At 43.1% G+C, this 27,912-nt stretch overlaps 1 protein-coding gene across 1 annotated transcript in view; it reads right to left on the bottom strand.

Moving 5' to 3' along the window:
- The window catches only part of LOC111153614 (pumilio RNA binding family member 3), a 47,670-nt gene extending 27,684 nt beyond the window's left edge, over nucleotides 1-19,986 (bottom strand). Inside the window, exons 1-12 of the mRNA XM_022512751.1 lie at nucleotides 19,910-19,986; nucleotides 14,637-14,728; nucleotides 13,056-13,274; nucleotides 10,625-10,760; nucleotides 9,954-10,029; nucleotides 8,188-8,281; nucleotides 7,852-7,918; nucleotides 6,889-7,063; nucleotides 5,826-5,929; nucleotides 4,770-4,848; nucleotides 2,426-2,524; nucleotides 1,517-1,570 (exon numbers count right to left, since the gene is read on the bottom strand). Of these exons, the coding sequence (XP_022368459.1) occupies nucleotides 1,517-1,570; nucleotides 2,426-2,524; nucleotides 4,770-4,848; nucleotides 5,826-5,929; nucleotides 6,889-7,063; nucleotides 7,852-7,918; nucleotides 8,188-8,281; nucleotides 9,954-10,029; nucleotides 10,625-10,760; nucleotides 13,056-13,274; nucleotides 14,637-14,721 (1,188 nt within the window). The 5' untranslated portion in view covers nucleotides 14,722-14,728; nucleotides 19,910-19,986. The remainder of the gene's footprint in view (nucleotides 1-1,516; nucleotides 1,571-2,425; nucleotides 2,525-4,769; nucleotides 4,849-5,825; nucleotides 5,930-6,888; nucleotides 7,064-7,851; nucleotides 7,919-8,187; nucleotides 8,282-9,953; nucleotides 10,030-10,624; nucleotides 10,761-13,055; nucleotides 13,275-14,636; nucleotides 14,729-19,909) is intronic.
- Nucleotides 19,987-27,912: the final 7,926 nt, after the last annotated feature.

Raw genomic sequence — 27,912 nt, 5'->3', positions numbered from 1 at the left:
CCTTCTCATGGTGCCTGGCTGGGATTAGGGTCTCAAAGACAAAAAGTAAAAACAAAAACTGTTTTTACCACTAAACTGTAAAATTAAAACAATCTAATTTTCTTATTTAATGATGTCTTTTACTATTAATGCTTTCCAGAATTTTCTATTAACATTCTATTTTTATTTATTTCTAATTTAAAATATTCAAATTAAAATGTTATACAGAAGATTTACTTAATGGTAAATAATGACTAATAAAATCTTGTCATACTCTGGAAACCACTCCTTAAAGAATCTCTTCTTTCATTTCATTATAGAAAAGTGAGCTGCCCTCCACACGGCCTTCCGTGCTCTCGCTAGTCTCCAGCCCTACAGAAGATGACAGGTATGTATGTGGTCACACAGCACCAACTCAGGTGTGTGTGTGCAGCAGCACTGGCCACTCCCCAGATGCTAGCAGCTCTCATTGGACTTTTCAAAGGAAATAGTTGTTACCAACCAATTTTAGTTCCCTAATTTTAGTAAATTAGAAGTTTAAAGTAACTCAAAAATAAAAAAGTGCTTACTATTATATATATTCCAGAAATACTATGGAAAACCACTTAGTATTTAAATACATACAAATACTTTTTTTTGAGGCAGCTAATTCCTCAGAAAAATCTTTTCGTATCCTCTATAATTTCACCTGGAGAGCTGTTACAGCATCTCCAAAGGATCCCAAAGAACTATAAAATTTAACTAGAATTTTCTCTGCTGACTTTACAAATTTATTCTAGGCAGTAATTTCCATGTTTAATAAGATAATTGGACAAATTCATTAAAGAAGTAAATACCAGGCCTTCAAAAAATATCTACTAAAAATGGAAAACTGTCACAAGAGGATGTTAAATGAAAAAAGGAGAAATCTTATTTAGTGTAAATTTAGTATCATTAAAATACAAATATATGCACAGAAAAAGTAATAAAAGAAGGAACAATTTTCTTCTTGGCAATTTTCTGCAGTTTTCAAATTTTCTGCAATAGACGTGATTTCATTTTATTATTAAAAATAACTTGGGGCGCCTGGGTGGCTCAGTGGGTTAAAGCCTCTGCCTTTGGCTCGGGTCATGATCTCAGGGTCCTGGGATTGAGCCCCGCATCCTGCTCTCTGCTCCGCAGGGAGCCTGCTTCCTCCCCTCTCTCTCTGCCTGACTCTATGCCTACTTGTGATCTCTCTCTCTCTCTGTCAAATAAATAAAATCTTAAAAAATAAATAAATAAATAAAGAGGGGCGCCTGGTGGCTCGGTGGGTTGGGCCTCTGCCTTCAGCTCAGGTCATGATCTCGGGGTCCTGGGATGGAGCCCCTCCACCTCAGGCTCTCTGTTCAGCAGAGGGCCTGCTTCTCCCCTCCCACCCCCGCCTGCCTCTCCGCCTACTTGTGATTTGTCAAAAAAAAAAAAAAAAACCCAAAAAAAAAAAAAAAAAAAAAAACAAACTTAAAGAGAAGCCAAAACCAAACAAAAACCTAATAAACTGTGGTTTTATTATACTTACATTGGCCACCTTTTCAATATAAGTCTTCATTGTTTTCACAATCACTTTCCTGTCCTTAAAAAAGAATTAACTTTTGTTATAGCTTTCAGTGATCGCTTAAAAATTACAGTCAAAAATTTTATATAATACTAAAATTCCCACCAGTCTGGCATACTCTTCACTACTGAAAACAGTTATGAGCCAGACGCCCCCCCCCCTCAAGAAAGGCATTATGCTTTAAGTCCTTTCAGAACTATTACAACCTTAGACCTGTTCGTGACAACACACTGAGACCGAAATACAGAAGCACAGAATTATTAGCTATAAGACAAACTTAGTGAAACTACCTTCTTTTAAAACAGTGAGAATGGAGAGAACTCATTCAGCGTCTGAACTCTTACAAATGCCTGAGAGCACAGTGTAGACAGTATTCTATACTTACTTGCTGAACAGAAATTAAATCTGTATTCATTTAAAAAGTGGGCAAAATACAACTCTTTTAAAGGCAAAATTATACTATCAAGGAAGTGCGGGTCACACCTTTGTGAAACTTCTGTCTTTAACATGGATCTTTACCTTCTCCCTGCAAGCATGAACACCCACGTGAGCCAACCTAGCTGCTCATTAGGACCTCCTGCCTCTCCCACCCCCATGAAGATCATTAAATGAGGACTCGAAGGACCGGAGAGGTACCGAAACTTCTATAAAGGTCCGCCTGGAATAAACATTGTTGACCTGCTCCATGGGTCCCTTCCAAATAAAGACAACTCCAGCTCTTCATACTTAAATGAAAATTCCAACAAAGAAACACCAGGCCTTAAGAAAATCCCATTCCTGGGAGGCCCCGAGGTGCAACTACGCAAAGACAATGCTGCTTGTACACGTCAGGGCAAAGCCGGTGGGAGAGGGCAGGCCTCTGGGACCACTCACCTTGGGTGTGCCGTGCCACAGGCAGTGCATGGCCACTCTAGCGCCATCGTGTGTGTGCGCCAGGTAGATCACGGCTTCGCGGATGGCTTCGATCATTTCCTGCAACAAATGCCACCGGGGCTTTATTTTATTCTTCTTGCCTTTTTAAAATCTGTCTACTGAGGGGCAGTTATGCACAGAGGATGAAAGAGAGTACAGGGAGTTAAAAATTTAAGTTTTCATTTTGTAGAGAAGCATGCAGAAACAACCTTTGTCTAAACATTTTTTTCCCCATCAACAGCAGCAAGTAGTGGTAGCAATTTCTATTAAGATATCTGAGGAGTTTACCAATTATCGATTCAAAAAGGTATATAGATGTGTAGTATATTCCAAAAGATTTTTCAAGAAAAAGAAATCTAGGAAGTGACTGTGGTAAGAAGGGAGTTTTTACCGATAAAATAAATAAAATGCTCTTTCCTAAGAGAATAGTGTATATAATGAACAAAAAACCAAACACTAACTTTGAAAAGAGTTTCTCTTTTTTTCAGCTTATCATTGGGTTATTTCTAGAAATCATTTTAACAATTCACCATAAAAACACTTAATAGTTCCCTAAGAAAAATGAGTCTATGAGACTAGGTCCTCATTTATCAACAACCCCTTAGTAAAAACCCAGTCATTAATTTCTTACAAGGTAGTTCAGTTTATTTATAAACTTCCTTCTTCATTGTCAATGTACATAATTTCGTAATTTTATCTGGGAAGTCTGGCCTACAGAGGTACATGAGTTCTGACAGCCAAAAGCTACAGGACCCCACTTGAGTCTGTTCCCAATTTAAAAATTTATCTCAAATCAATAAAATAAAAACAAAGTCTCAGACCTTGAAAGAGAAAGGTGGGTGCCTAGTTTCATCAGTAAGGATCAAGTGATTTCATCTTTAACTATTGTTATCCTTTCCCAGGATGGGTCTCAAAGACACAGCTCTCAGCTTACATATCTCAACTTGCGAATCTATTCAGAGCCACCCAGCTGGAGAGTGAATGCCCCAAGGCCAGGAAAGATGTGTCTCATTAATGTATATTCACACGAAGTCCCCAGTGAGTTTTGTGTTATTAATACATTCAACACTAAAAAAATATTTTCTACCACTAAATATACCCAAGTGCTCATATTCTCACTCCCAAAATACAGTCCTGCCTTAATAAATCCAGACCTGTCAGAAACTGTGCTCTGCAGAGAAGAGAGAGAAATCCCCAAAAGAGAAGCAGCAGCTGCTATGTTCACGGGACCATACGCTTAGGTGAGCAGCTACTCTCGGGAAGGTCTTTTCTCGTGTCAGTTGTCTTTTTTTTTTTTTTAAGATTTTATTTATTTATTTGACAGAGAGAGATCACAAGTAGGCAGAGAGGCAGGCAGAGAGAGGGGGAAGCAGGCTCCCTGCTGAGCAGAGAGCCCGATGCGGGGCTCGATCCCAGGACCCTGAGATCATGACCTGAGCTGAAGGCAGCGGCTTAACCCACGGAGCCACCCAGGCACCCCTTCCCTATGTCAATTTTGAGAGGGTCAAAATTCCTATGAATGTTTAATCCGGCATATTTGTTAACGAGAAGTCAGGGTCATTATTTCAGTTACCCCTTACTACTGCAATGAGGACAAACAGGCAATGAGTTTGGTTTGATGAGGCAAGCAAAGTTCCGGGGACTAAATGATGAGTTCTCGTTTGTATTCCTACCAATGACTTGAAGGGCAGTACAAATTATCTTTACTCTGTGTTCCTTATCCTTCCAGCGTATAAGGTCCAGGTATTCATGGTCCATTTAGTTTTACAGAAGTGTCCTCCCCTAGCCTTTTAATGCTGATTTTTTATCATGATTTTTTATCAGCACAGGGGAATTTCAAACCCCTGGCATGCCAAACATCTATTTGTGAGTTAATTTTCAGTATGGTTAGCTGGAGGACAGTTTCTGGCTAATAATTAAAATATAAAAATCCAACAAGATTGATAAAATTATGGTCAATTCCACTGTCTTCTGGCAAATATCTAAATGGAATTAGTAGACTTGTTCAAAAGATATTTAGTGGCTTATCTTCTTTAAATAAGGAAACAGGGGTGCCTGGGTGGCTCAGTCGGCCAAGCATCTGCCTCTTGGTCTTGACTCAGGTCATGATTCTGGGGTCATGAGATGGAGGCCACACTGGGCTCCATGCTGGGCGTGGAGCCTGCTTAAGGTACCCTCCCTCTGTCTCTCCCAAATAAATTAATAAACAACTATTTAAAATTTCCAAAATTTTCAAAGCAGTGTTTTACATTTTAACATGGCTCTTCCTCTATGTTTGCTTTAAAAACCAACAGCAAGAACTTACTGATCTTAGCTTTGGGGGTGCATAGGTGAAAAAGTCCAGGAATACTTTGTGCACCAGTGAGTGCTTAATCACAGCTTCCCTGAAAAGAGAGAAAAGGGAAGACAGACTGTGTCAGATCTAGCACTCCATACAGTAACAGAGACTGAGGCAGCCTCAGTTGTCCTAAAATAATCAAAGCCAATGAAATGGCTTAGCAAATGTAACGTCATAAGACAGAATACATCCTTCAGCAATATACTAGGAATTAAGAAAAAAAACCACTTTCCAGACTCTAAGTCTTTTAGTAGCCTCTACAATCAAAACCAGCATACAAATTTCTAGTATCTAGTCAGCCAAGACCTATCATCATTCCAAGTACTCTACCATCTTCAGTAAAGACGTCTATGCTTTTACCCAACAACGGACATGTGATTAGAAATCCCTATGTGCACCGGCTTTTTTACGGTTATTTTCTTCCTGTCAAGTACCCTTCACAATGCTTCGTTTCATAAAATAATTTTAGCCCAATTAAAACATGAACAGAACGAAACAGCACCAACAACCGCAACAGGCCCGAACTGACGCAAGCTTCCCCATGTAACACTTGCGGGATGCAGACGTACAGTGGAGGCGGACCATCACGGCACAAAGATGTCAGGCTGACATGGACCATCTCAGAAGCCAGCAGACACCGGCTGCCTTTATGGGCAAAGCACTGTTTCTGAGTGTTTTGGAAACATTAACCCTTTTAATCTCTATAAACTTCCATGGAACATGTACTACGAGTATCCTAATCTTATAGACGTGGAAGCTGAGGTTACGTTGCCCGGCTGTCACAGTTGGTAAGTGAGGGGGCACCAGGATTCCCACCTGGGCAGTTTGGGTCCCAAAGGCTACACCTTAACCACTCCAGTACGGTGCAAATGCTTAAGAAGGCCACACGCCTGAGCATCTAAGCTTCAGGATCCAATGTAAGTAGCACAATCTATTTGGGAAACCATCTACCTTTTCTATGCGAGGGTTATATAACATTTCCTTCTTTCAAATGCTAAGAAAAGACAAAACCAGGTTTCTTACTTTTGGGCCATTGGAGTTAGAATCTGCTTCATTTCATCCATGATAAGCTGTAGTTTTTCTGGCTGTACCTCTAATACTTTGTCCAGGGTTGGATGATCTGCTGACTACAACGAGAAAAATCAAACCCCTCTAGGTTTAATCAGGTTTCTTCGACATAATTATTTCAAATAAACTTAATATAAATTTCAGATTTCCCCTATTTATATAATGAAAGCCCTGCTGTAGATACACTCATGGAGTAACTCGATTGTCTGATTTTGACTCTATACACCCATCAATGTATTTAAAGAGCCAGCCCAAACAGCTGACCGATCTGACCAGTCAACAGGTGCTAGCATGTGCTTTATCATAAGATCAAGTAGTCAGCTCACAAATTCTTGCCACCATATGCTTTGTAATTAGGAGGATATTCCTACTGTGGGAATCACAAAAGCAGTAAAGCACTCAGTTCAAAGCAGGAGCTGAACCTGACTAGGGGAGGCAAGCCAGGAAATAATCCGAATCCCTGGAGACAGAGGGGTGTGTTTAAGTCACAGGGTCTGAAACAGACCCTTTAACTGTCCTAGTCCCCTTCCTGGCCTCTTTCTGATTCAATCCCTGTACTATATCCAAGGCTGGTTCTCTGTGCTCCCTTTCCTCCCTGGATACAACCTAGAGAAGCACAGTCCACACCATGAAGACACTCGGAAGGCAGCAATGGGGAGCCCGAGGCACTTCGGCCAGAGCCGGGGGCGGGTACAAAGCTTTGCTACCTATTAAGAGTCGTCCCCCTCAGTCTGTCAGAAAATGGACACACCAAAGCACTAGACAGAGCACTGGGGAGGGAGTAACAATGTAAGTTTAATTTAAAGGGGATTTAGAGATGGTGCTCTGGGAGGAAGAGAAATCTGTCTGATCACTTGGCTCAAAACACCAGCAAAACCGTCCAAGAGAACAAAGGGTGGGAGACAGTGTCTTAATGGACCAGCCAAAGCAAAACTACTTTCTGAGAACAGGGCACTGCAGAGTCAGGCACAGCACACGGAGAAAGAGCGAGCGCTCACAGAACGTCTTGGGCTGTCACCTTGTAAAGCTGAAACGTGTTGCCGTAGAGCTCCTCGGCCAGCATGTTCCTCTGCTCCAAGATGGCCTTGTCGTTGTAGGCGTACTCCACGATGGCGGACGCCTCCGCGTGCCGCAGCATCTTCCTCACGTGGCCTTTAAAACTGCTCATGATCGCTGCGATCTGTGGCTTACTCCTAAGCCCAATGCGACAGTGGGAAAAGCTCAGTGACGGGAGAAGAAAGCTGGGCGGCAACAAAACCTAACTGCCCTAAGCCCAACCCATCAAAATGCCGGGTGGTGCGCCCCAGAGAAACGCAAGGCGGAAGGCCACCTCCAGCTTGCCAGCTTCCGTGGCAGCCAGCCAGCTACTGGCGTCTGAGACCTGACTCTGCTGGGCAGCTGAGGGATCCTGAGCAAGTTACTGGAATTCTCTGGGATGCAGCTTCTTCGGTCACAGAACACAAAAAATGTGGCTGAGGCGAGGGCCGCGTGACCTCGGTTGCACAGGGCACTGGGACTGGCACACAGTACGTGCCTGGTGTCCCTTCCCTGTATTACACTATTCAATTACAGCCGGAAATACTTGGAAATTTTGTTCACTATTGGCGAGCACATTATGGCACCTTATGCTCAAAAAAAAGAAGTCAGGACAAGTAGCAATTCCTGCTAATTTAGGAAACCCTCCTGTCTTGACATTTTCTAACCCTAACCCCACTGATTCTCCTCCCCTTGCCCCTCCCAGCCCTCCACCTTCTAAATACTGGTCACCTCCTCTTCCAGGGCATCAAAATACACTCACAAGAGTGTCGAAGGCCAGGCCGTCGTTTACGTCACTTGAATAACTGCTTCTAAGACCACGCGCCCCAGAAACATCACAAGCATCTGCCTAGGGCCATTATTAGGATCCCAGACCACGTGCACAACTGGTATCCCCACCTTTAAAAAACTAATGACAATATATCTTATAAATAAAACAACTCACCCATACATGAGGAATTTCTTCACAATATTTCTGGAATACTTAGCTTTACTTAACTGGACCAAGTCATCTGAAAAACAAAATACATTTACAACGATTTGCTAGCCTCACTACAGTCCCCCAGAAGCAAAGAACTACAAGATGCACAATCCTGGGAACACAGACAACTCTCCTAACTTGTCTCACGCAATGAACTAATAAAACAAAAAAAGGTCCTACAGAGAACACACGGCTTTCCCTCAGTAAGAATTATTTTCCAGGGCAGTCTTGGGTATTTCAAGAGAAAAACAGTGACTTCGTGTGAACAATCACGATTAATCTCCCGCATCAAAGAAATACCTCGCAGCTCTTCAAATGCCTGTTTTCTCTGCTCTTCAGTCCCGTACTGAATGTAACACTGGATCACACGGGTGGAATCGTGCGCAAACGCGATCTGCAGGAAAGACCAGTTTGGGCCTTTACACTGATTCTCTCTGAAGATGGGCGTCTTTATCACAGTATTACGTCTTACTGTTACCGCTCTTATTATTCCTTGCTAGTCAAAAGGTAGGGTCCTCATGGATAAAATCAAACCGAGGTCGATCGGGAGAAGAAATGCTTGTTTCAATTGTATGAGATGACATTCTTCAGTTTTGCCAGCTACCATACATACCATGCATTTCAGAAGAATTTCCTTAAGGGACGTTTACAGAGATATTTTTGATAAAACTAAAAGTTTTTAAAAAGATGGCTGTTTCGTACATACTGATCTCTTATTATATAACCAGGATTGATGCTTCAAGTACATTTTCCTCATTTCGATGTCAAAGGAACCTTAAGAATGTGCTGTTGCGGGGCGCCTGGGTGGCTCACTGGGTTAAGCCTCTGCCTTCGGCTCGGGTCATGATCCTGATCAGGGTCCTGGGATCGAGCCCCGCATCGGGCTCTCTGCTCAGCAGGGAGCCTGCTTCCCCCTCTCTCTGCCTGCCTCTCTGCCTACTTGTGATTTCTGTCTGTCAAATAAATAAATAAAATCTTAAAAAAAAAAAAAAAAAAAAGAATGTGCTGTTGCTATGCCCATTTTATAGATGAGAAAAGCAAGTTTATGAGAAGTTAAGGAGCAAACTATCCCTGTGACCCTGGGGATGAAAGTTAACTTCTCTGAATCCCAGATGTATCAAATGTCCATCAGGGACAAAGACATTAAGTTAAAGGAGACAAAGTATGCAATGGTTACCACAACCCCTAGCACACAGTAATCGATACAGAGGTTGTCACCGCCCAAAGGCATACACATTTTAAGCTGCAGAATGAGGATCTGAACACCACGTTCACTCCCAAGGCCATGCAGTATTAACTAAAGGGTAGTTGGGAAAGTTGAGTGTAAAATACTCATGAATCAAGGATAACAGACTACTGCTGGAACTGAGAAGTTCTAGCCTGAAAAGACTTCTTCCTGAATAAAGAAGAAAGCAATTGCTGGGAACTTGCGTAGTTCAAGACTTCAAACTGCAAAACAGCATCTGATTAGACCTACGTATGTGGTCTGGCAAAGGCTACCCCCCCCAGGGTCCCCAAAGCTACTAAGTCTGTTGTCTCACAAGTGAACAGTCAGCTAAGTATTTACCCAATACACAAGCATCAACAGAGGTTTATTATAAAATACAATTTAGGAGCAACAATGAAAATTAGTTTAGAACTCCCAAATCTGTATTTCAAAGATCTCTGTATGATGTTTGTAAAAGCAATGATGAAAGAAGTAATCATCTGTTAACATCATATATTCAAAAAACCAGCAATTTAGAACATATGGAAGCATACGGAGTTCAGAGAAAGACTCTCTAACTAATAAATTCCTCAAGGCAACTTTAAAGAACACTGATTTACCGTAAGTAAATTTTTGAAAAAAGTGACAACAGCCAAATACTTGATATTTTACTCATTTCCCAGCAGTAAGGTCCCAACTATCAAATTTTTTATTTAGTCAATATTGTAACAGGTACTCGAAATCTGTGGCCAAATACATTTAAAACAACTTCACAGATCATGAATGGTCACGCGGCCCTTCCTGACAGTGAGTCGATTTCAACTGTTAACACAGGCAACTGTGAGCCTGCCCTACTTACAGTTTTAATTTTCCCTTGAATCAGCTTCTGCAAATCACTCATCAATTTCACTCTCTTTTCTTTGTCACAGTCTTTTCTATAAATGAGAATAAAGGGGGAAACAGAGCTTAAGTAAAGACATTATTTTAAACAGGAGAAACTAAAAACCCTACCAGCATACATTCACCCAGGTAGGTGTGATTTTCTCTTTGGAGGCAGCAAACCTCTGACATTAAAATTACTATTCCAGAGCAGCCAGAGAAAAGCAATTTTCTCAAAGACAAGAACTCATCTCACAAGGTGTAATTTTATGCATCAATTTAAATCTCCGCAGCCAGAACCTCGGAGGGAAAGTAATAAAACGTGTCCACGATACCAAACACTTAAGTATCTCAAAACTGAGCAGATAAGAAACTATCCTCCTTTTTCTCAGAACTCTGTCAGAAAGCATTTCCGATCCATTTTCATTCTCATCCATTTCCATAAGCATGTCTGACCCCATCCACACCATTCCGCACACTCCTGCCACGCGCAGATGTCCCACACCAATGGGGCCTAGCACAGTGCTGAGGGCTCCCTGAATAACGCCAGCGCTGTGCAGGTCCGGGTAGGACAGCTCACTACCTACGAGGGGCACCAGCAGCCCTCCGTGCTCTCCAAGGACTAATAATGATGCCATGAGGTAGCATTACCTTCGTAAGATCTCCCAAATCTGTTTCGCCCGAACAACAATGTCATAGTTGGTTTTGTCACTGAGTTGCCTGCTTTGCTTTAGTTCTTTCTTCTGCTTTTTGAAGTCGTCCCATTTAGGTTTCTTGGCTGCTGATTCTAGTCATTTGAGAAATTATTCTGGTCATTATAGAAATTACATTTAACATTCTGAACACCGCAAACCAGTACGAATGAGGTATACAGGGCAATCACTTATCAGGACCAACATTTGTTGTAAAAATATCATTTCCTATAAACTCAGACTTTATTTCATTTTCTGAGCAGTTTATACATTCTAAATTTGGTTGAAAACAACCACTCATTCATTCAACAGATACATATTGACTCTTAACAGAGTGCACCTAAGTGGCTCAGTGGGTTAAAGCCTCTGCCTTTGGCTCAGGTCATGGTCTCGGGGTCCGGGATGGAGCCCTGCATCAGGCTCTCTGCTTAGCGGGGAGCCTGCTTTCTCTTCTCCCTGCCTCACTCTCTGACTACTTGTGATCTCTATCAAATAATAAATAAAATCTTAAAAAAAAAAAAAGATTGTAAAAGCAACTGAAAAATGTTAAGCTTCCTTTTCAATTGTGAAATAAAAATTCTACTGTAAAACATTACAGTCCTCAGACTTTAGGTATAATCAGTTCTTAATGTAAACAAAAACCAGTCCAAACTAAAACAGGGAAAAATGTATGAAAATGTATTCAGTATCCCGAGTGTTGTTATCTATCATTTAATTCTCACAACAACCCTATTAACATGCCCTTTCTCACAAAGGCACTAAGAAGTTCCTTCTGTTCCTTGTCCAAGGTCACAGAAGTCCTCAATTGTGGAACCAGGGCTGAAACCCAGAGACAACTCCGAAACTTCGTGCTCTGCTGCCTCTTACTCACGACAGTACCCAGTCCAAATTTCTCAGTTTTCTACAGAGTAATGCTCTGGAAGTCCAGTATCTTTCCATTAGAGCTTTTTGGTCTTCAAAAGCTAAGTATCTTACCAAATGAATCAAAAAACCCACTTAAGGCTAAACAAAGAACAACTTAATAAAATAGGTATTATTTATCTGAGTGTCCTTCGAGAAACCCTTTGGGGAATTACTGCCCTCTAAACGTCTCCCTCCTCAGATTAGAAAACACATGCATTATATACAAACCTAGAAAATGCAAAAAACAAAATTCCCCTATCATATCAAAACCTACACAGAAGTAGTAACATTTTATTTTCTTCCTGCCACTTCCCTATGTATGTTTTATATTAATCTTTAAAAATTCAGAATCTCACTGCTTCACTGAAACATTATTCTACTGTAAGCGTTCTTCCACAAAACTAAATTATTTCTCAAGAACGTAATTTCTAATGGCTATACGCTTTACTACAACGTACTTCATTATTCCCCTTACTTATCTGTTCCCCGTGGTAACCAGAGACTGCCCGAACAGAGGGCGTATTTCCTGTTCGCATCAGGGCATGGTGTACCACACAGAACAGAAGGGCTGACCCTGACCGAGCTCACTTAATTCCACCAGCTTCTGGGCGCCCTGACATCTGCCACGGCGGGCTGCAGTACACACGATAGCTTCGGGGACCTCCAGTATCCAATTCCCCTCAGTGCCGACACGCAAATATGAGAAAATAAAGGCAGAGATCCATCCTGACGTGTCAGGAACATCACTCCCACAGAAAAGGAACCGGGGCTACATCATGACGGGTCTTCACGTGAGAACGTGTGTGTGTGTATGTGTTTAAAATGCCGTGCCAATGGGGCGCCTGGGTGGCTCAGTGGGTTAAAGCCTCTGCCTTCGGCTCAGGTCATAATCCCAGGGTTCTGGGATCGAGCCCCGCGTCGGGCTCTCTGCTCAGCGGGGAGCCTGCTTCCCCACCCCATTCTCTCTCTCTCTGCTTGCCTCTCTGCCTACTTGTGATCTCTGTCAAATAAATAAATAAAATCTTCAAAAAAATAAATAAATAAAATGCCATGCCAAGAGCTCCAGCTGACGTGGCACCTGTACCCCTACGGGTTGTGACAATTTTTCTTTCCCATCTCCTGGCAAAATGCACAGAAAACTCAAATATTTGTTCGTTGAATCATTCAATCGACCAATAAAATTTGGCCTCCAGAAAGGGATGTTTCGCTGATATTCTACTGCACAAAGCCGCTTCAGCTCAGCTGAACTCCACAGCGCGGAGAGTCCAGCAAGGGTCTGGGAAGGAAGGCACTCCAGGCAGCAGAAGACAATTCTGACCAGGGAAGGTGCTTTCTGGGGCTTACTTATTCTCACCACCCCAAATGCTGCCTGTCAAGGAACAAGAATGGGGCGTCTCTACCAGACCTCCAGAGCACCCCACCACCACCCCACAGTTCGGGCGCAACAAGGCTTCCACAAAGATTAAGTTGAAGGAATCAGTGCTTACCATCACTTTTGCCGTCCGTCCGGAATTTTCTCTTCCTGTTGAATTTATTTGCCTGCTGGAATTCGTTCTTTGCTGTTTTATCCCCTCGCGGCTTATTTCTGAACTGCTTGACAGCCTTTTTCCCAGGTTTTACGGCACATTTCTCGAAGTTCTTAGATGTGATCTTAGGTCCACCTTCCTTGCCAGCTTTCCTTGGAAACGTCTTCGACAAGCCAGAATCTAGGGATAATAATCACCATCACCGTTCAGTGATCCTGCACTGACTTCTCTTTTATTCACTGGGCTGTATTTGTCACACAAAATTACACGCTCTTTAGGGAAACCTACTGTGTCCTACTCTCGAATATGGAGAACAGGATTTTAAAAAGTAAAAACAAAATTTAAAATTCCTGGTTTAGGGACACCTCAGTGACTCAATCAGTTGAGTGAGTGTCTGACTCTTGATTCTGGCTCGGGTCACACTCTCAGGGTCATGAGACTGAGCCCCGGGTCCAGCTCCGTGCTGGCCATGGAGCCTGCTTAAGATTCTCTCTCTCTTCGTCTGCAACCCCTCGTCCCTCCCCTACCACCTGCATGTGGGTGCTCTCTCTCGCTCTCAAATAAATTTCTGATTTATAAAATCATAATTAAGATTCACTATAGAAAATCAACAAACTAGAGAAATGCATAATAAAAACTATCCATAATGCTTTGGTTAACTATTATTGTCAGTCAGGTGTATTTCTGTTTTAAGCATGTTAACATCACTTAATGAGATAAATTATTATTTATATAACTTGTATTCTACTTTAATGACTTCTTGTTCAAGTCTTCATACATAATTTTCAATCATTCAACAACAACGAATCTAAAAATAAAATGAATGCCTAAAACTTAGAAATGCCATTTTAAATCACATATCAAATTAAAATTAAAGATGTTAATTTATTTAAAAATGTTAAGGATGTTATTATTTTATTAAATATCATATCAAATTAGAGACCTTAGTTTTTCTCAGAATAGATAGTTTTGGAAAAATTTCCTCAAAGCCTATAGTAGTTATTTGATAAAAATCATTAGCTAATTCAAGCTTGCAAATGAAGTAGCTAACAAATGAGAAAACTGTAATAGCTAAGCCCTACGACTGTTTCAAGAAAAAAAACTGAAGATGCCTTAGGAATCATTTAGGCTATTTACGAGTCTCTGACTTTTCCGCTCTGCAAGAGTGACACCTGATGGAATAATAGAGACTGCACAATTAGAACCATTGACGATGAAAGCTGGTTTACCAGTAGTCTGCATTAATCAGGCACAATTTATCGAACACAGCAAATTAATAAAGAAAATGTGGCAGCAGCATTCCCAGCTAAGATGAGAGGTCTCCCCTGAGTATAACATCCTCTGATTATCCCGGCAATTTCTAAAATGTCTTAGTTTTATGGGGAACATGCAAACTGGGACACAGTTAACTCCTGCTTTTTCCTAACCCTAACCCAGGAAAACAGACTGGCATCTGCTCTACGCCTCCTCATCCCGCCACCCACTCCCTCCAACTATAGAGCCACGTCCTATAGGAAGCATGGTTTGGTATGGCTCTCTTACCATTGTTTTTATGAACTCTGTTTTTTTCTTGTGATGTCTTTGCACCTTTTCCTGTGAATTTTTTTTTCCCTTTAACTTCCATCATAGCAGTTCTGGAAGACAAAAACAAAACCCCAAAAGGATCACTGGGTTGTTCTCAGCCAGGAAGTGGCATCAACCAGCGTCACACTTAGTCCAGGGCCTCCACAGATGCAGGACAAACCACCCGCGTCCACCATGGGCCCGTGAGTCCAGGAACTACACAATCCATGCTTCGAAGATTTTAAAAATGAAAAAAACATGACAGCAACACAAAATCTAAGAACACACACACCTTGGCTAGTGTGTGATGTATTTGGGGACAACAATTCAACAACAGCTCTGGGTAAAAACAGACCATTATCTATGTTAACTATGATTCAGTGTTGTGTTTCCTATAATCTAGGACAGCTTTGTGATGAGAAACCAACGATATCACCATTTGATTTCTTGGTTTCCATCCTAAAAAGTCCAGAACAAAAAAATAGGCTGCACTTACCAATATTCAAGTTAACGAAAGAAAATCAAAGACTGCCTACAAGTCCCCTATGTAACCCAATGTAGCTAAAACAAAAACTTCTAATGTTCAATTGGCTATTTTTTTTAGAGGTGACCAGTAATTTTGAGTGGCTTCCAAAGTAAGATTATGTTGGAATATTTCGTATTTCATTTAGAGGAAATCTAACAAGTCACTTCTGGGTATAGAGACCTCACCGTGCACAGGGCACACAACAGAAAACCCCTTAATTAACCAAGGCTCCTGAAAGCAGAGACTACATCAAGGGCAAATGCCATCTGGCTATTTCTCTACCTTCCAAAGTTGTACATTCAACTGATTTCTAAAGTTCTAAAGTTGACCCCCTAAAGAAATTCCTAGATAATACTGGATATTTCTAAAACAAGAATTTTCCAAGATTTCCCAAGACTTGGAAATTTTCCAAGAACAACTAATTTTTGGCAAGATTATTAGTGGGTATAAGGAAAAAAGAAGAGTTCAAAGACGGCATAGATTTGAGAAATAGTGAATTAAATGAAAATAATTAACTAGGCTTTTTAAAGAAAGGTTTTGCAGATTCTTTTCATCTGGTACTCAACTACCTGGAAAACTAAGCACAGGCTAAAGTACGCAAGATTTTCCAACCCCAGCTGACTCACTTCTCCTTGAAACATCTCAAGGGACCAGTAAGATTCCAAAGAACTCTCTGGAAAGTGCAGCTTAGTGTAGGCTTCACTGTTATAACTCTTCACCATGGATGGCCCCGGAATCACTCCCTTTCCTTCAGTCATTGGTAACCGTAGGGTCATTTTATCACTTGGGTGCTTTATCATAACTACACCTGCGTTTCTTAGTTCCTCTGTGCTTGTCTTCATCTAAAAACACAATCATTTACAGATTTTCTCTGTACATTTGTTTTTTAACTGTTTATTTTGAAATGATTTTAGTTTTACAGAGGAGTTTGGAGAGAGAAACAGAAGGAAAGCTCCAGCACCCTTCTCAGCTTCCTCTAAAGTTAACATCCCACCCCAAGAGATGACATTAGTACAATACTTTGGTACCATTAACTCTGGATTTTGCCAGTCCTTTTCTGTTCCAGGATATACTGCGTTTAGTCATCAAGGGACAGTTTCTTGGTCTTCTTTCTCACGACCGAGATACTTTTGAATAGTACTGGTCACGCAATTGGCAGAAAAATCATTTGGGGTTTGCCTGAGATTCTCTCACCATCAGACTGGTGTGATGGACATTTTTGAAGAGCATCACAGACATACACTGCCCGCACTGGTGATATTAACTCTGATCCCTTGGATAAGGCAGTGTTTGCCAGATTTTTCTACTGTGAAGTTACCATCTCTCCCTTTCCATACTTATTAGAAGCAAGTCACCAAGTTCAGCCCATACCAGGAGAGGGGAATTAACCTCCACTTCTGGGGGTTGGAGGGGGGGCGGAGGGAGTCCTAAAGAATTTCACTAAAAATCTGTATGTTAAAATCACCGGAGCAACTGATAAATATTTGGGGTGACACATTTTGAGATTATGCAAATATCCTAATTGTCACCCTCTGATTTTAGTGTTCTCTAGTGGATCCTGCCTGTAGCAATTACTGTGGTGTTTTCATGGTGATTTTCTCCTTCTCTCATTATGACTACCTCTAGTATTTTTAATTTTTCTGTAGGGAAAGTTTGTCACTTCTCCATTTATTTATTCAATCAGTTATTTACATCAGTATAGTCTCACACATATTTTGCTACTTGGTGCAGAACCTAATCCTATAGTGACTTTGCTGCTCAAACCGTTCCAGCTTTGGCCAGTGGGAAGTCTCCCAGGTCGCTCTGTGTCTTGGTGACATGACCCGTCCTATTTTCCTTGTCCTTACTTCCTAGCACTAGTTCTAAGTTCATCTTCTATTTTCCCTGACTAGCCCTGAAATTAGCCATTTCTCCAAGGAACCCCGTTCTCTTTACTGAGAACGGTACGATCTGAGTGCTAGGTGTGCCTGCTGTCACTGCTTCTAGCTATTTCCACTGGAAAGAGCTGGTAATACGCATCTGTACACTAACCAATGTGGACACAGGACCCTGTATTTCTTTATGAAATAACTTTCTCCTAATGTATCCAACTCTAATTTACTCTAGTCTTCCCCTCTTGCTTTACTTGTAACTTGTCTTGACAGTGAGAAACTTGCCTCCCAGGATCACCACTGATTTGTGTAGCAGATTCAGAAGGCACAACTGTAGGGCTATGGGAAACAAACTTACCCACCGGAGTTTAGTTACAGCTTTTTTTCCTTTCCCTCACAATAGTAATTCAAAATACTGTTTTTCAAAATTACTTAGGTCAATTCCCCCCACCACCCTGTTGAGTGAAGTTATTTTATATGTTTGTACCAGTTAGATTTATTTTTTGCAGTCCACATTCTGTTTCCAGACATGCTGGCTGACTTTCTTTTCATCTGCGGTGAAGTGCACTCTCTGGCGTACAGTGTTGATTCTGACAAATGCAGTCACCTCTCCTCCACCACAGTACCTTGGAGAACGGTCTCCTAACTCCAAAAAGTCCCCAGTGGAGGCCTTTTGCAATCACCCTGTCCTGGCTCTTCTACGAAGTCACTGATCTGTTTTCCACCTCTCTAGTTTTGCCTCTTTTCAAATATGTCATATAAATGAAACCAAACTGTGTACGGCCTGTTGAGTCTTGTTTTTTTCACTTAACAAAATATATCTGCTTGGGGACTCTGTACCATCATACCTGACCATCACATTCCTGTGGCTCTCACAACTGTCTCCTCTTTTTTCCTTCTCTCTATTTTTCTATTTTTCCTTCTCTCTATTCCTGATTCAGGCTGTATCTCGTACTCAGATTGTTTTTTGCTGTGGATCTCCTCTGCTGTGACCACACGCAGCTGCCTGATCAATCTTCCACAAAGTCACCAATTTCACATCATCTTCCTGCTCCAGCACCTTCAAAAGTTTCCCACTGACTCCACGAAACACTTCAAACTCACACTGGCATTCAAAGCCAATCAAGTTTAGGGCCAAACTTCCTCAGTTCTCTTTCAGGATCCAAACTTTAAAGCCATTCTATTAATATTAATCCTACCCATTCTTCGAATCTAGCTTAAATGACAATTTCTTATAATTTCTCTTCCATATGCCTCCTTTCCCAAATGATTCTCCTTCTTAATCCTTTTTGGAACACCTGGATGACCTTCTTAGAATTTCACACCATAGACCTTCATACCATGCATACAAACACACTATGTGATAGAAAGCTACTAGGTTGAAAAAAATACATGAAAAACAAATTCAAAGTGGTGGAATACAAGCAAACAAAATTAAAATACAGCACACTTCAGTGTTATCGCTGAATTATACATAAAGTGTTCAAAACCATACAGCCTAATTTTGCCTTCTGAGATGAAATAGCAGAGACTTCCTGGACATGGAAGGACAGGTGACTGATCCCACCCCCTCAGCAGGACCAGCACTGTACTTCGAAAGAGGTACACAGTCGATATCTAACCTCTGAACAGTGGCATGTCTCAAGTCTTCCCCTCTCTCTCCACATTTCTCCCTAAGTGATCTCGTCCAATCCCGCGGCCTTCTATGCTGAGGACTCCCAAACTGTCTCCCACTAGAACTTCTGCATTTCTAACTGCTTATCTGACACCTCGTCTGCCTCTCTTACAAGCACTTAGCCCTTAATAAGTCCGGAATGAAATTTTTAACGGTATCTCCACTGCAAAACACCCTCAAACAACTACATCCTCATCTGTCATACCCCATCCTATGCTTCCCCTTCTCAGCCGGTGGCACACCATCCACTCCACTGCTCGGGGAGAAACCCAAGATTTACCCTTCACATTTTTCTCTCCCTTGTCGGCTATGTTCAATCCTTCCATAAGTTCTTTCGAATCCCTTTGAAATACCGCTAACTCTCCAACTTGCACCCGCACTACTACCCTAATCCAAACCATCAAAACTTTCCTTATATACTCAGTAATAATCAGAATCACACACAATTCCAAAATAGAACCCGTGCCTATCATGTTTCTTCCTTCCTTAGAAGCCTCCAATGCCTCCCACAGATGAGAAGAGAAACGGGCCTGTTTCCCCACTGTATGGAAATAAAATCTCGACCACTCATCGTGGTGCCCACAGAACCGCCCTACTCCTCTAACTTTATCCGTACCCCTACCTCACACCGGTCCCCTTTCCACAGCCCCCACCGCAGGAGCTTAGCCCAAGGCACTGCCTCTGCTTAAAGTAGCCTTCCCTGGGCTTCCAGATTTCAGAGTTGCCCCTCGTCCTGATTTAGGTCTCAGCTTAAAGACCACTTCAGATTCCCCTATCCTCGTCTCAGGCCCCAGTTCGTTTCCTTCCCAGCGCGGAAAACTTGCAACTGAACACTCATTCAGGTTGTAAACTCGACACCCAGCACGCACAGGGCGGAGGGCAGGTCTGCCGAACGCACGACAGAGAGGCGGACCGCAGGCAGCACCCGCCCGGACTATACAAAGCGAAAGGATTTCAGCCCAACCAAGCACTGCGAGGTCGAAGCCGTAGGAAGAGCAGTCGCCAAGCTCCCGTCCACCCCCAAACTCCCAGAACGGTAAAGGCCACAGAAGACCGGCCAGCAGGTGACAGGCGTGAGCACCTGCACCCGCTCTGCCCACTCGGAGCGACCGTCCCCTACAGCACCGGGCAGGGGCGAGCGAACCCCTCCAGGAGCGGCCGCCGATCCCGCCGCACTCACCGTGCACGTGGGGCCCAGGCCGGCGTGGGGCCGAGGCCGGCGCGGGGACACGCTCCGCAGCGCCGCTTCCGCTTCCTCGACTTGCTCCGCCCCCGGGCCCGCCTTTTCCTTCTTCCGCAGCGGAGCGGGGGTTAAAAGATAGGAATTCGCCAGGAAAACGGAAATTGAGCATTTCTATTGGTCCGCTTCAATGACCTCATCTATAGGCGCCATGCGCGAGTTTTGGCCCTTGAAAGGATCCGTCGGGCAACCGCGTATCACAGGCCCCTGAAAGTGACGTCATTAACCCTGTCGTTCCCCGGCCGGGGGAAGGAAGGCTGTATCTCGCCCAGTGGTGGGTTCTTGAAGTAGAGTCGTGTGGCGCCTGAGCTAATGCCGGAATAATTGACTTTGCTAGAGGGCTTTCATTTGTATCCTCTCTGGCAGTCTAGCGTGGAGGATAAATTCTCGGAAGTCGTCCCCCCCACCCCGCTTGCTAGCTGTGTGGTTTTGGGCAAATTACTGTGTTTCGCTGAGCCTTGGTTACCAGATCAGTAAAACGGAGATCGCTAAGTCATTCGCGAAAGGGCTTAGCACGGTGCATGAGAATGGCAGCGCTGAGTGAATGTCATTTCTAAGGGCTGCTCGCTTCTCCAGACTGCAGTGACCCCATGGCCCACCACAGGGAATGACGCCGCAGTTAGGATATTATCCCCACTTTACAGGTGAAGAACCGAACACAATTTGGTGATGATCCTTGCCACTGGACTTAAGGCCCATTGGGATAATACACGATGATCGCATCTGAAGGTCCTTACTTAAGGACATCTGCACAGATCTTTTCCCAAATCAAGTCACTTTCACAGGTTCTGGGGGTTTGGACACTCACATGTCTTTTGACCACCTGAAAAGTTGAGGAACTGGGGACATGATCTCAGGTGTGTCAAACATCGGATTTTACTGACTTGCAGACGGCACCGTTTCTTGTTCCTTAAGGCTTTAGACTGGTAATTCACTAGACTGAGGCGGGGGCCGTCGTTACCTCTCAGGCACCCATCCCTCCACTCAACACATAGATGTTTACTAAGTACTTACTGTTTGCCTTAAGTATTGTAAGTATGTTTGCATTTCAGCTCACTTAAGTAGGTCTTCTCCCTTCGTTTTAGAGAAATAAGGGGAAACACAGTAGAGTTGCTGGGATGAGCCTGACTCCAAAGGCAACATGGCTGCCTCCGGAGTGCTTTCCCTAACCCATCAGTTCCCCAGTAAAGGCTCGACAGCAGAGATACAGCGTACCACACGATACCTGGAACAGATACACTTTCTTTCTTTTCTTTCTTTCTTTCTTTCTTTCTTTCTTTCTTTCTTTCTTTCTTTTTCTTTCTTTTAAAGATTTTATTTGAGAGACAGCACAGCAGGGGTTGGGGCAGAGGGAGAGGGACAAGCTGACTCCCAGCTCAGCAGGGAAACAATACATTTTCCTTTGTAAGGCCAGCACCCCATATCTTCTCAGACATATCCACGTAAGCCCTACTGTTCATTTGTTTTTTCACAAGGGAGAGAAAAAATATCACATACCTAAGCCCTGGATGATTGTTAATAATGCAATTGATCAAGTCCTTTGTGCTGCCAAGAAATGAATCGACTTGAGTGTTTTTTTTTTTTTGGAATGAGTTGAACGTGTCTCCTAGTTTTGCAGAATAGTAACAAAGAAAGCTTATCTTTTAATTTTGCAGTTAGCCAAGTTAAGCCCATTAATTCTTCAAATACCTAATGGTCTCAATGTGGAGCATTAGGAATATGTATATTCCTAGAAGCATAAACTGCTCTCCTTAAATGATACAGCATAGAACTTACTCAGAGCAGCTAGACTTCTCCACAGCATAGAACTTACTCAGAGCAGCTAGACTTCTACACGGCTAAGAGGTTCTAGAGCACTGTAATTAAGATGATTGGCATTGGAACCAAATGAATCTGGCTTAGAATGCCAGCTCTGTAGGACCACGGACAAGATAGTTAATTTGTATGAACCCCAGTTTCTGCATAGATAAAATGGGAACAGTAGCACTTATCTTTTGGGGTTGCTGCATGACTCAAAGATAGTAACTGTAGTTATTAACCAGGAATAAATGTTGAGTGATGCATAGCTTTAGAAAGGAGAAAGACACAGAGAACTGAGCTGTAGCCGTTGGAAATGTTTTTGGCTGCAAGCAATGGAAATTGAAGCTATTAGAGGCTTAAGCAGTAATTCTTCACACAACAAAAATTCTAAAGTTAGTTAGTTTCCTAGTTCAATGACACAATGATGTCACAGACCGAAGCTCCTTCACAGTTTCTGGGCTCCGCAAGCCTCAGTGTGTTGACTTTCAGTGTTCACACTTGTTGCTTTTATTTATTTTCTGTTTCCCCCTCTGTACCTGTTGATCACCCTCATCTAGCCTCCCTTGTCCCCCTCATTCTGGCAACCACCAATCTGTTCTTTCTGAGTTTCAATTTTTTAGATTCCACATATAAGTGAAAGCATACAGTAATAGTTTTTCTCTGACTTATTTCACTGTTGCTTTATGAGGCCAGATGTATTCAGTTACAGGATTCATATCAGAGTTTAGGACTAGGGGAATGAGGAAAGGGATGAAATTCACTTTTCACTTTTTCCACCCAATAGGACTCAGTCCTTTGATCCTAGAAAGGATCCAGCAGGATCTACCTTCTATTTCAGTGCCTGGAACTGAGTTGCATGGCCACCGTCAGGATCAGAAGCCCATCACACACAATGTTAATCATGGTATTTGGATTTAATTATTTTTCCAGTACTCCAGGAAAATGAAAGCCCCTTGGCAAATATGCTTCCATCCCACAGTAGGGATTTAATCTGCAATTTAAACTAATCTGGTTTAAAACTTAAAATAACTATGATAAGCTAAAACTTAAAATAATTGTAGTATTCAAGGTTGCAGATCCCAGTCTTGGCCACACATCAGAATCGCCTATAAACAAAACAAAGCAAAACCAAACCAAACCGTAATGCTGATTTAATTAATCTGAAGTGGGACCTGGGCTTTCAGGATTTGGAGAGTTCCCCCAAACTACCATGTGGCTAAAATTAAGAGCCACTTGTTTCAAGAATAGATTTCTAGTTGTTGATTTGATTTTCTAGTTAACTGAGGATTAAGCCCTGTAACCCTCTTGACCCTCCTTTTCTGCCACCAGAATTAAAGAATCAAACGTATAATACACTTGTTTCTTTAGGTAGAATGTCTTGGACATAACTGTATCTTTCTTGCTGCTTGATGTGTCCATTAGTTATTTAATATTATGTTATACTGAAAATGGTTTAAATTTGAAATATATACTTTCAAATGTATTCTGGAAAATGTTTGCTTTTTTTTTTCAACTCCTCATAAGTTTGTGCAGTTTTTCTCTTTTTCATAAAAATAAAGTGTTAGGTGTTAGCTCCCACACATCTCCCCTTTCCTAAAATCAGTTTTTTAGAGTTCTAATTAATGGATTTTTAACTAATTGGTGTTGTTTCTCTGTTTCCCAAATGTGTAAGCAGGGATAAAGGGCATGTTATTGATATAAAGCATAAGTGAGATTTTGGCAAAGATTGAGTTTTATTTTCAGGGCCTATTAGAATCACAAATCCATGGAAACGGAGCAGTTGCCAACACATTTTCTTTTAGTAAAAAAGAACGGCTTCTGAGTAGGGTAGATTATGTTTTTCAATACCATAAATTTGCTACAAAGTGTACTGATATCGTCTAAACATTAATTGTGCATTCATAATGTCCTGGTTGCTGTCTCCTAAACACAAAATCGATCTTGGCCCTAATTTACTTTCTTTGATTCTATGCTCAGGGGTAGAAGAAAAAAAACACGACTGAAATGAATGTTTATCTGGTTGTAGTATAAAGCACCACTTTTAATGAAAGATCATGTCCGCATGTGATGGAGAAATAAAGACCAAGGTTAATTGATGTCACATAAAGCTCACAAATGATCATTTATATAGAGAGCACTTACAATGCTCTATGGTTTTATAAGACAAAACTCCACAAATAACATGTACCAGTTTTGGGTTTTGGTTGAATAAGAACAATTAACATGTTTTTGAGTTTTTGTTTAAATTTTGTTTAAAGGCTTGATAAGAGGTATTTCCTTTGGACAGTAGTGACTGGTTTTAGCCTCTGATTTCCTTACTTTATGAGCAATAAAGTCTTAAAACCAAGCATATTGATAATTATACATTTCCAAATTGTTCCCTCCATTTAACTTTTTACAACTATAGAAAGTTTACATCAGGAATTACAGTGATGATCTACTTCTACCTACCCAAATTTCCTCCTCCTTTCGAGATACGGAAAAAAATTAACTGACTGGACTATGCCCATCATGTCAGTGTGAACTCTCCAGGAAGCCGATGCCAAGATAGAATTAGGAGGCCAAGAAATTTTTGGTGGAAAAGCCTGCAAGGGATGAGAAGACAGGGGAAAGCAGTAAGTGGGAAGAACATCAGACTACAGTGCTGATCTGACACCCGTAAACGGACAGATGGTGAGGCCAAGGATGTGGTGGGATGATGTTCAGACTGTAGTAGAGCTCTGAGGATCTGAGCCCTCACAGGGCTGTAGAGCAAAGCTTGTCCAGTAAAGGAAACTGAAATGTGTAGCTCTAGTACCCCTCTGTGCACAGTCCTTGTTTGGGCAACCAGGGAGAGCATGGTCCCAGTGTGGATGCTGTGGGAGAGCCTGAAGTTGTGGCCTCTGGGGGCTGTCAGCTCACCGTACCTCTCAAAGCATGTTCTCTCTTGAAAGGAGGTTAGAGCAGTTCATTCCCATGGCTGCCAGGGTCCACTCCTTGCACACATGCACACAGACATGCTTCTCCATCCGTGTTAGGGGAGCAGCTCCTTTATCACTCCCATGGCTCTGTTTTCCGAGGGGAGGAAAGCTACGAGAGACAGATGATAGGTGAAGTGTAATCTCCTTGGGGCTACAAGAGATGTTCATCCTCTCCTCTACACCGTCCATCCTGCCCTTACTTCACCCTCAGCTACTAACTTGCCAGGTCTTGGTGGGTTACCTGCTTGTGCCTCAGCCCTTACTCAGGGGATCAGAAACCCAGGGATTTCTCTCTAAGGTGAGGGCTGCTACACAGGTCCATTTACAGTTCTAGTGGGAGCTGAGGAGTGCTGAGAGGCACTAAGTGGGTCACATGGGCTATACTGATCCCTCCAGCCCCAGTGTGTAAAAGCAGCTTTACCTCCACCTAATGATCCGAATCAATAGTCCCAGCCAAGACACTGACTCCTCTTCACACTATTGGTCCTGCACACAAGGAATCCAGTAGGTCCAGATGGCATCCATAGTTCAGTGGAACTCTGGCTCTGTCTCCTGGCAAGAACGCACTCCCTCTGGGAACAAGGGCCTCTAATCCCACAGAGTCCAAAGTGTTGGGGGCAGGAAACACAATCCCCCCGCACACAGAGTTTCACTGAAAACAACAGTAAGCAGGATCGTTCTTCCTTCTACCCCTTAGTTCCCAGACCCACGTCCTTCTTACAGCACCATGGAGAGATCTTGGGTTTGCAGGGGTTCTGCATTCTGGAGGGGAGCCCCCATGTCTGTGGATTATGGCCTCTGTGGTGGTGCCTCAGCTGTGCCCTCAGTAGGCCATTGCAATACCCTAAAAGGCTGACTGCCTCTGGCTTGTACAGTGTGTAATAGGACTTGGGGATCGCAGGTCTTCTTTGACTTGAAGTGCATCCCCCGTTCATGTGCTATGTTATGTAGGGTTCCGTACCTATGGACCAGGCACTTTGTAAGCTTTGAGAGAGCGATGCTGGCAGAAGCTCTGTGGGCAGGAAAGGCCAGCCCATACTTGGACTAGGACTCTGTTCCTATGAAGTGAATCTGTTGGCCATTTAGGAAGGAAGGGAAGCCAGCGTCACCAATTCACCACCAGTGGGCTTGTTGGTCTCTTTGGGAAATAAAGTCACATCAGGGGCTCAGCATTGGTCTGTTGCTGGCAGGTTCTACACTCAGAGGAAGCCGTAGCTGGGCTGGCATCGGTGAGTGGAAATGATACTGCTGGGGCCGTGCGTGGCCTCCATCTCTGACAGCATGGCCACTCCACTCATGCACCCATCGTGCTGGTTCCAGGGCACTCCATGCTGAAAACTTATGTCAGCGGCTGAGTCATTTTGTCCACCTAGTTGTTCGGTGTTTAGGGTGGATGTCTTCTGGTGATAATAATGTGTGAAATGTACATATTTTGTGTCTATTCCCACCCATCCGTCCATCCACATGCTTTCACCCTGGACCTTATTTCCCATCGTCCTTTTCCTTCCAGGCTCTGACCAGCTGGTTGGGCCGCCGGCCAGTGATTAGGAATCTCTGTACGTTCCCGTCTTGGGCCAGTTTTCTACCCCATAAAGTGGATGACGGGGTGCACTGCCTCCCTTTAAGATTTGCCCTCTCTGCCCGCTTCCAGCCTGTATAAGGCTATAATGCTGCTATCCAGTTTCAGTCTCCATCCACAAATGGAGCCAACTCATCTGTAAACTATGCTTGGGCTTTCTCCTCCTCTGTCAGCTGTTTTTACGGCACCCTACATCAGACCCTGGAGGGGAGCTGGGCGGGGGGCTGGTACAATCATGTGGGTGACATGGAGGTCTGTGCGCCCTGTTCACGTAACTAACTCGTGCCCTCTGGTCTTACTTGGGCTCAGTTCCCGGTCTATCATTTCTGTCTTAGATTGCTGGGCCCATCTGGCTTTTTGAATGGACAGACAAGACAGAACTGGCTTGTAACGCACGGATCCGGATGGAGGCTCCTTGGTATGCTAGAGTCAAGTCTCCCCTCTCCATTGGGCTCAGTAACATGCCAGGGGCTCTTTTTTGGAGATGTGTATGCATGCCATGTGCAATAGCATGACCTTGAGCCACAACCCCAAGCTCCTGTGACGCAACCTTCCTAAATGGGTTACCATGAACTCAGCACTGCATTTTTTTCTCACCACTGACACCCTCACACCACAGGGTCTGTCAGATGATCTGGTCTAAGTGGGAAACCCATGTTCACTACAGCCTGGACATGCTGAGCAGCTCCTTCCTGAGCCAGCCCCCCTTAGAGCTGGCACCCTTCCATGTCCTCTGGGGTATGCACTGGAGCAGGGTTCCTACATGTGGAATATGTGCCTTCCAGAACCAGAGGAAGCCCACCAGGCACCGTACTTTCTATTCTGTAGCAGGAACGTACAATAAAGTGTCCTTACTGTGGAGCGGACCTCCTGACACATCCCTGACCTTAAAAACATGTGCCTCCTTTTTAGTCCCAGCTTTTAGGATTCCTGAAAGCTTTCCTGCAGTAGCTCATCCCTGAATCTTTGCAGGGCTTGTCCTCTACCTTCTGGAGCACACGTTCCTTACCAAGGTCTCTAGCACACTAGCCACGGATTTATTTTATTGACGTGATGGATCAATGTGATGTTCTGCAGGTTGTCCAGATGGTCCAGATCTCTTCGGACTATATTAAGACAGGAGGTGGGTGAGCAAACATGGACCTGGCACAGAACTGTAAATGAATATTGCTGTTCATTCCAACGAACATGAACTGCTTCTGATCCTCTTCTCCATCTATTTTTTTCCCCATCCTCTTTCACCATCTGCTACGGCAAACTCAGGCATTTCACCTTTGCTCCCCAGGCTTTGGAAGCCACATGGCAATGTGTTCATCCCATTCCCTGGGTCCTTGCCAGGGTGTTAAATCCCATGTCCTGAGAGAGTAACTCCAAGTCAATGTCTCCCTGTTGTTCACTTTTACCTTCCAACGCTTGGTCACGCACCCTCAGAATCCACTCCCAGCTTCTCCTCGGCTCCTGACAGTGTGTGCTGCCTGATTCTTGTAAGTCTCCTGGGGCATACTCTCTTTTCTCAGTCCTCAGGCGCAGCATGTCCCCAGTCGGTTACCCTGGGATTTAACTCCCAGAAGGGGCAGCTAAGTCAGATCCAAGGGGTAGTGAAT

This window comes from Enhydra lutris, unplaced genomic scaffold (assembly GCF_002288905.1).
Source record: "Enhydra lutris kenyoni isolate GAN:26980312 unplaced genomic scaffold, ASM228890v2 scaffoldscaffold33, whole genome shotgun sequence".
NCBI lineage: Eukaryota > Metazoa > Chordata > Mammalia > Carnivora > Mustelidae > Enhydra > Enhydra lutris.
Note: the sequence above shows the minus strand (reverse complement) of the source record. Positions and strands in the feature narration are given on the sequence as shown.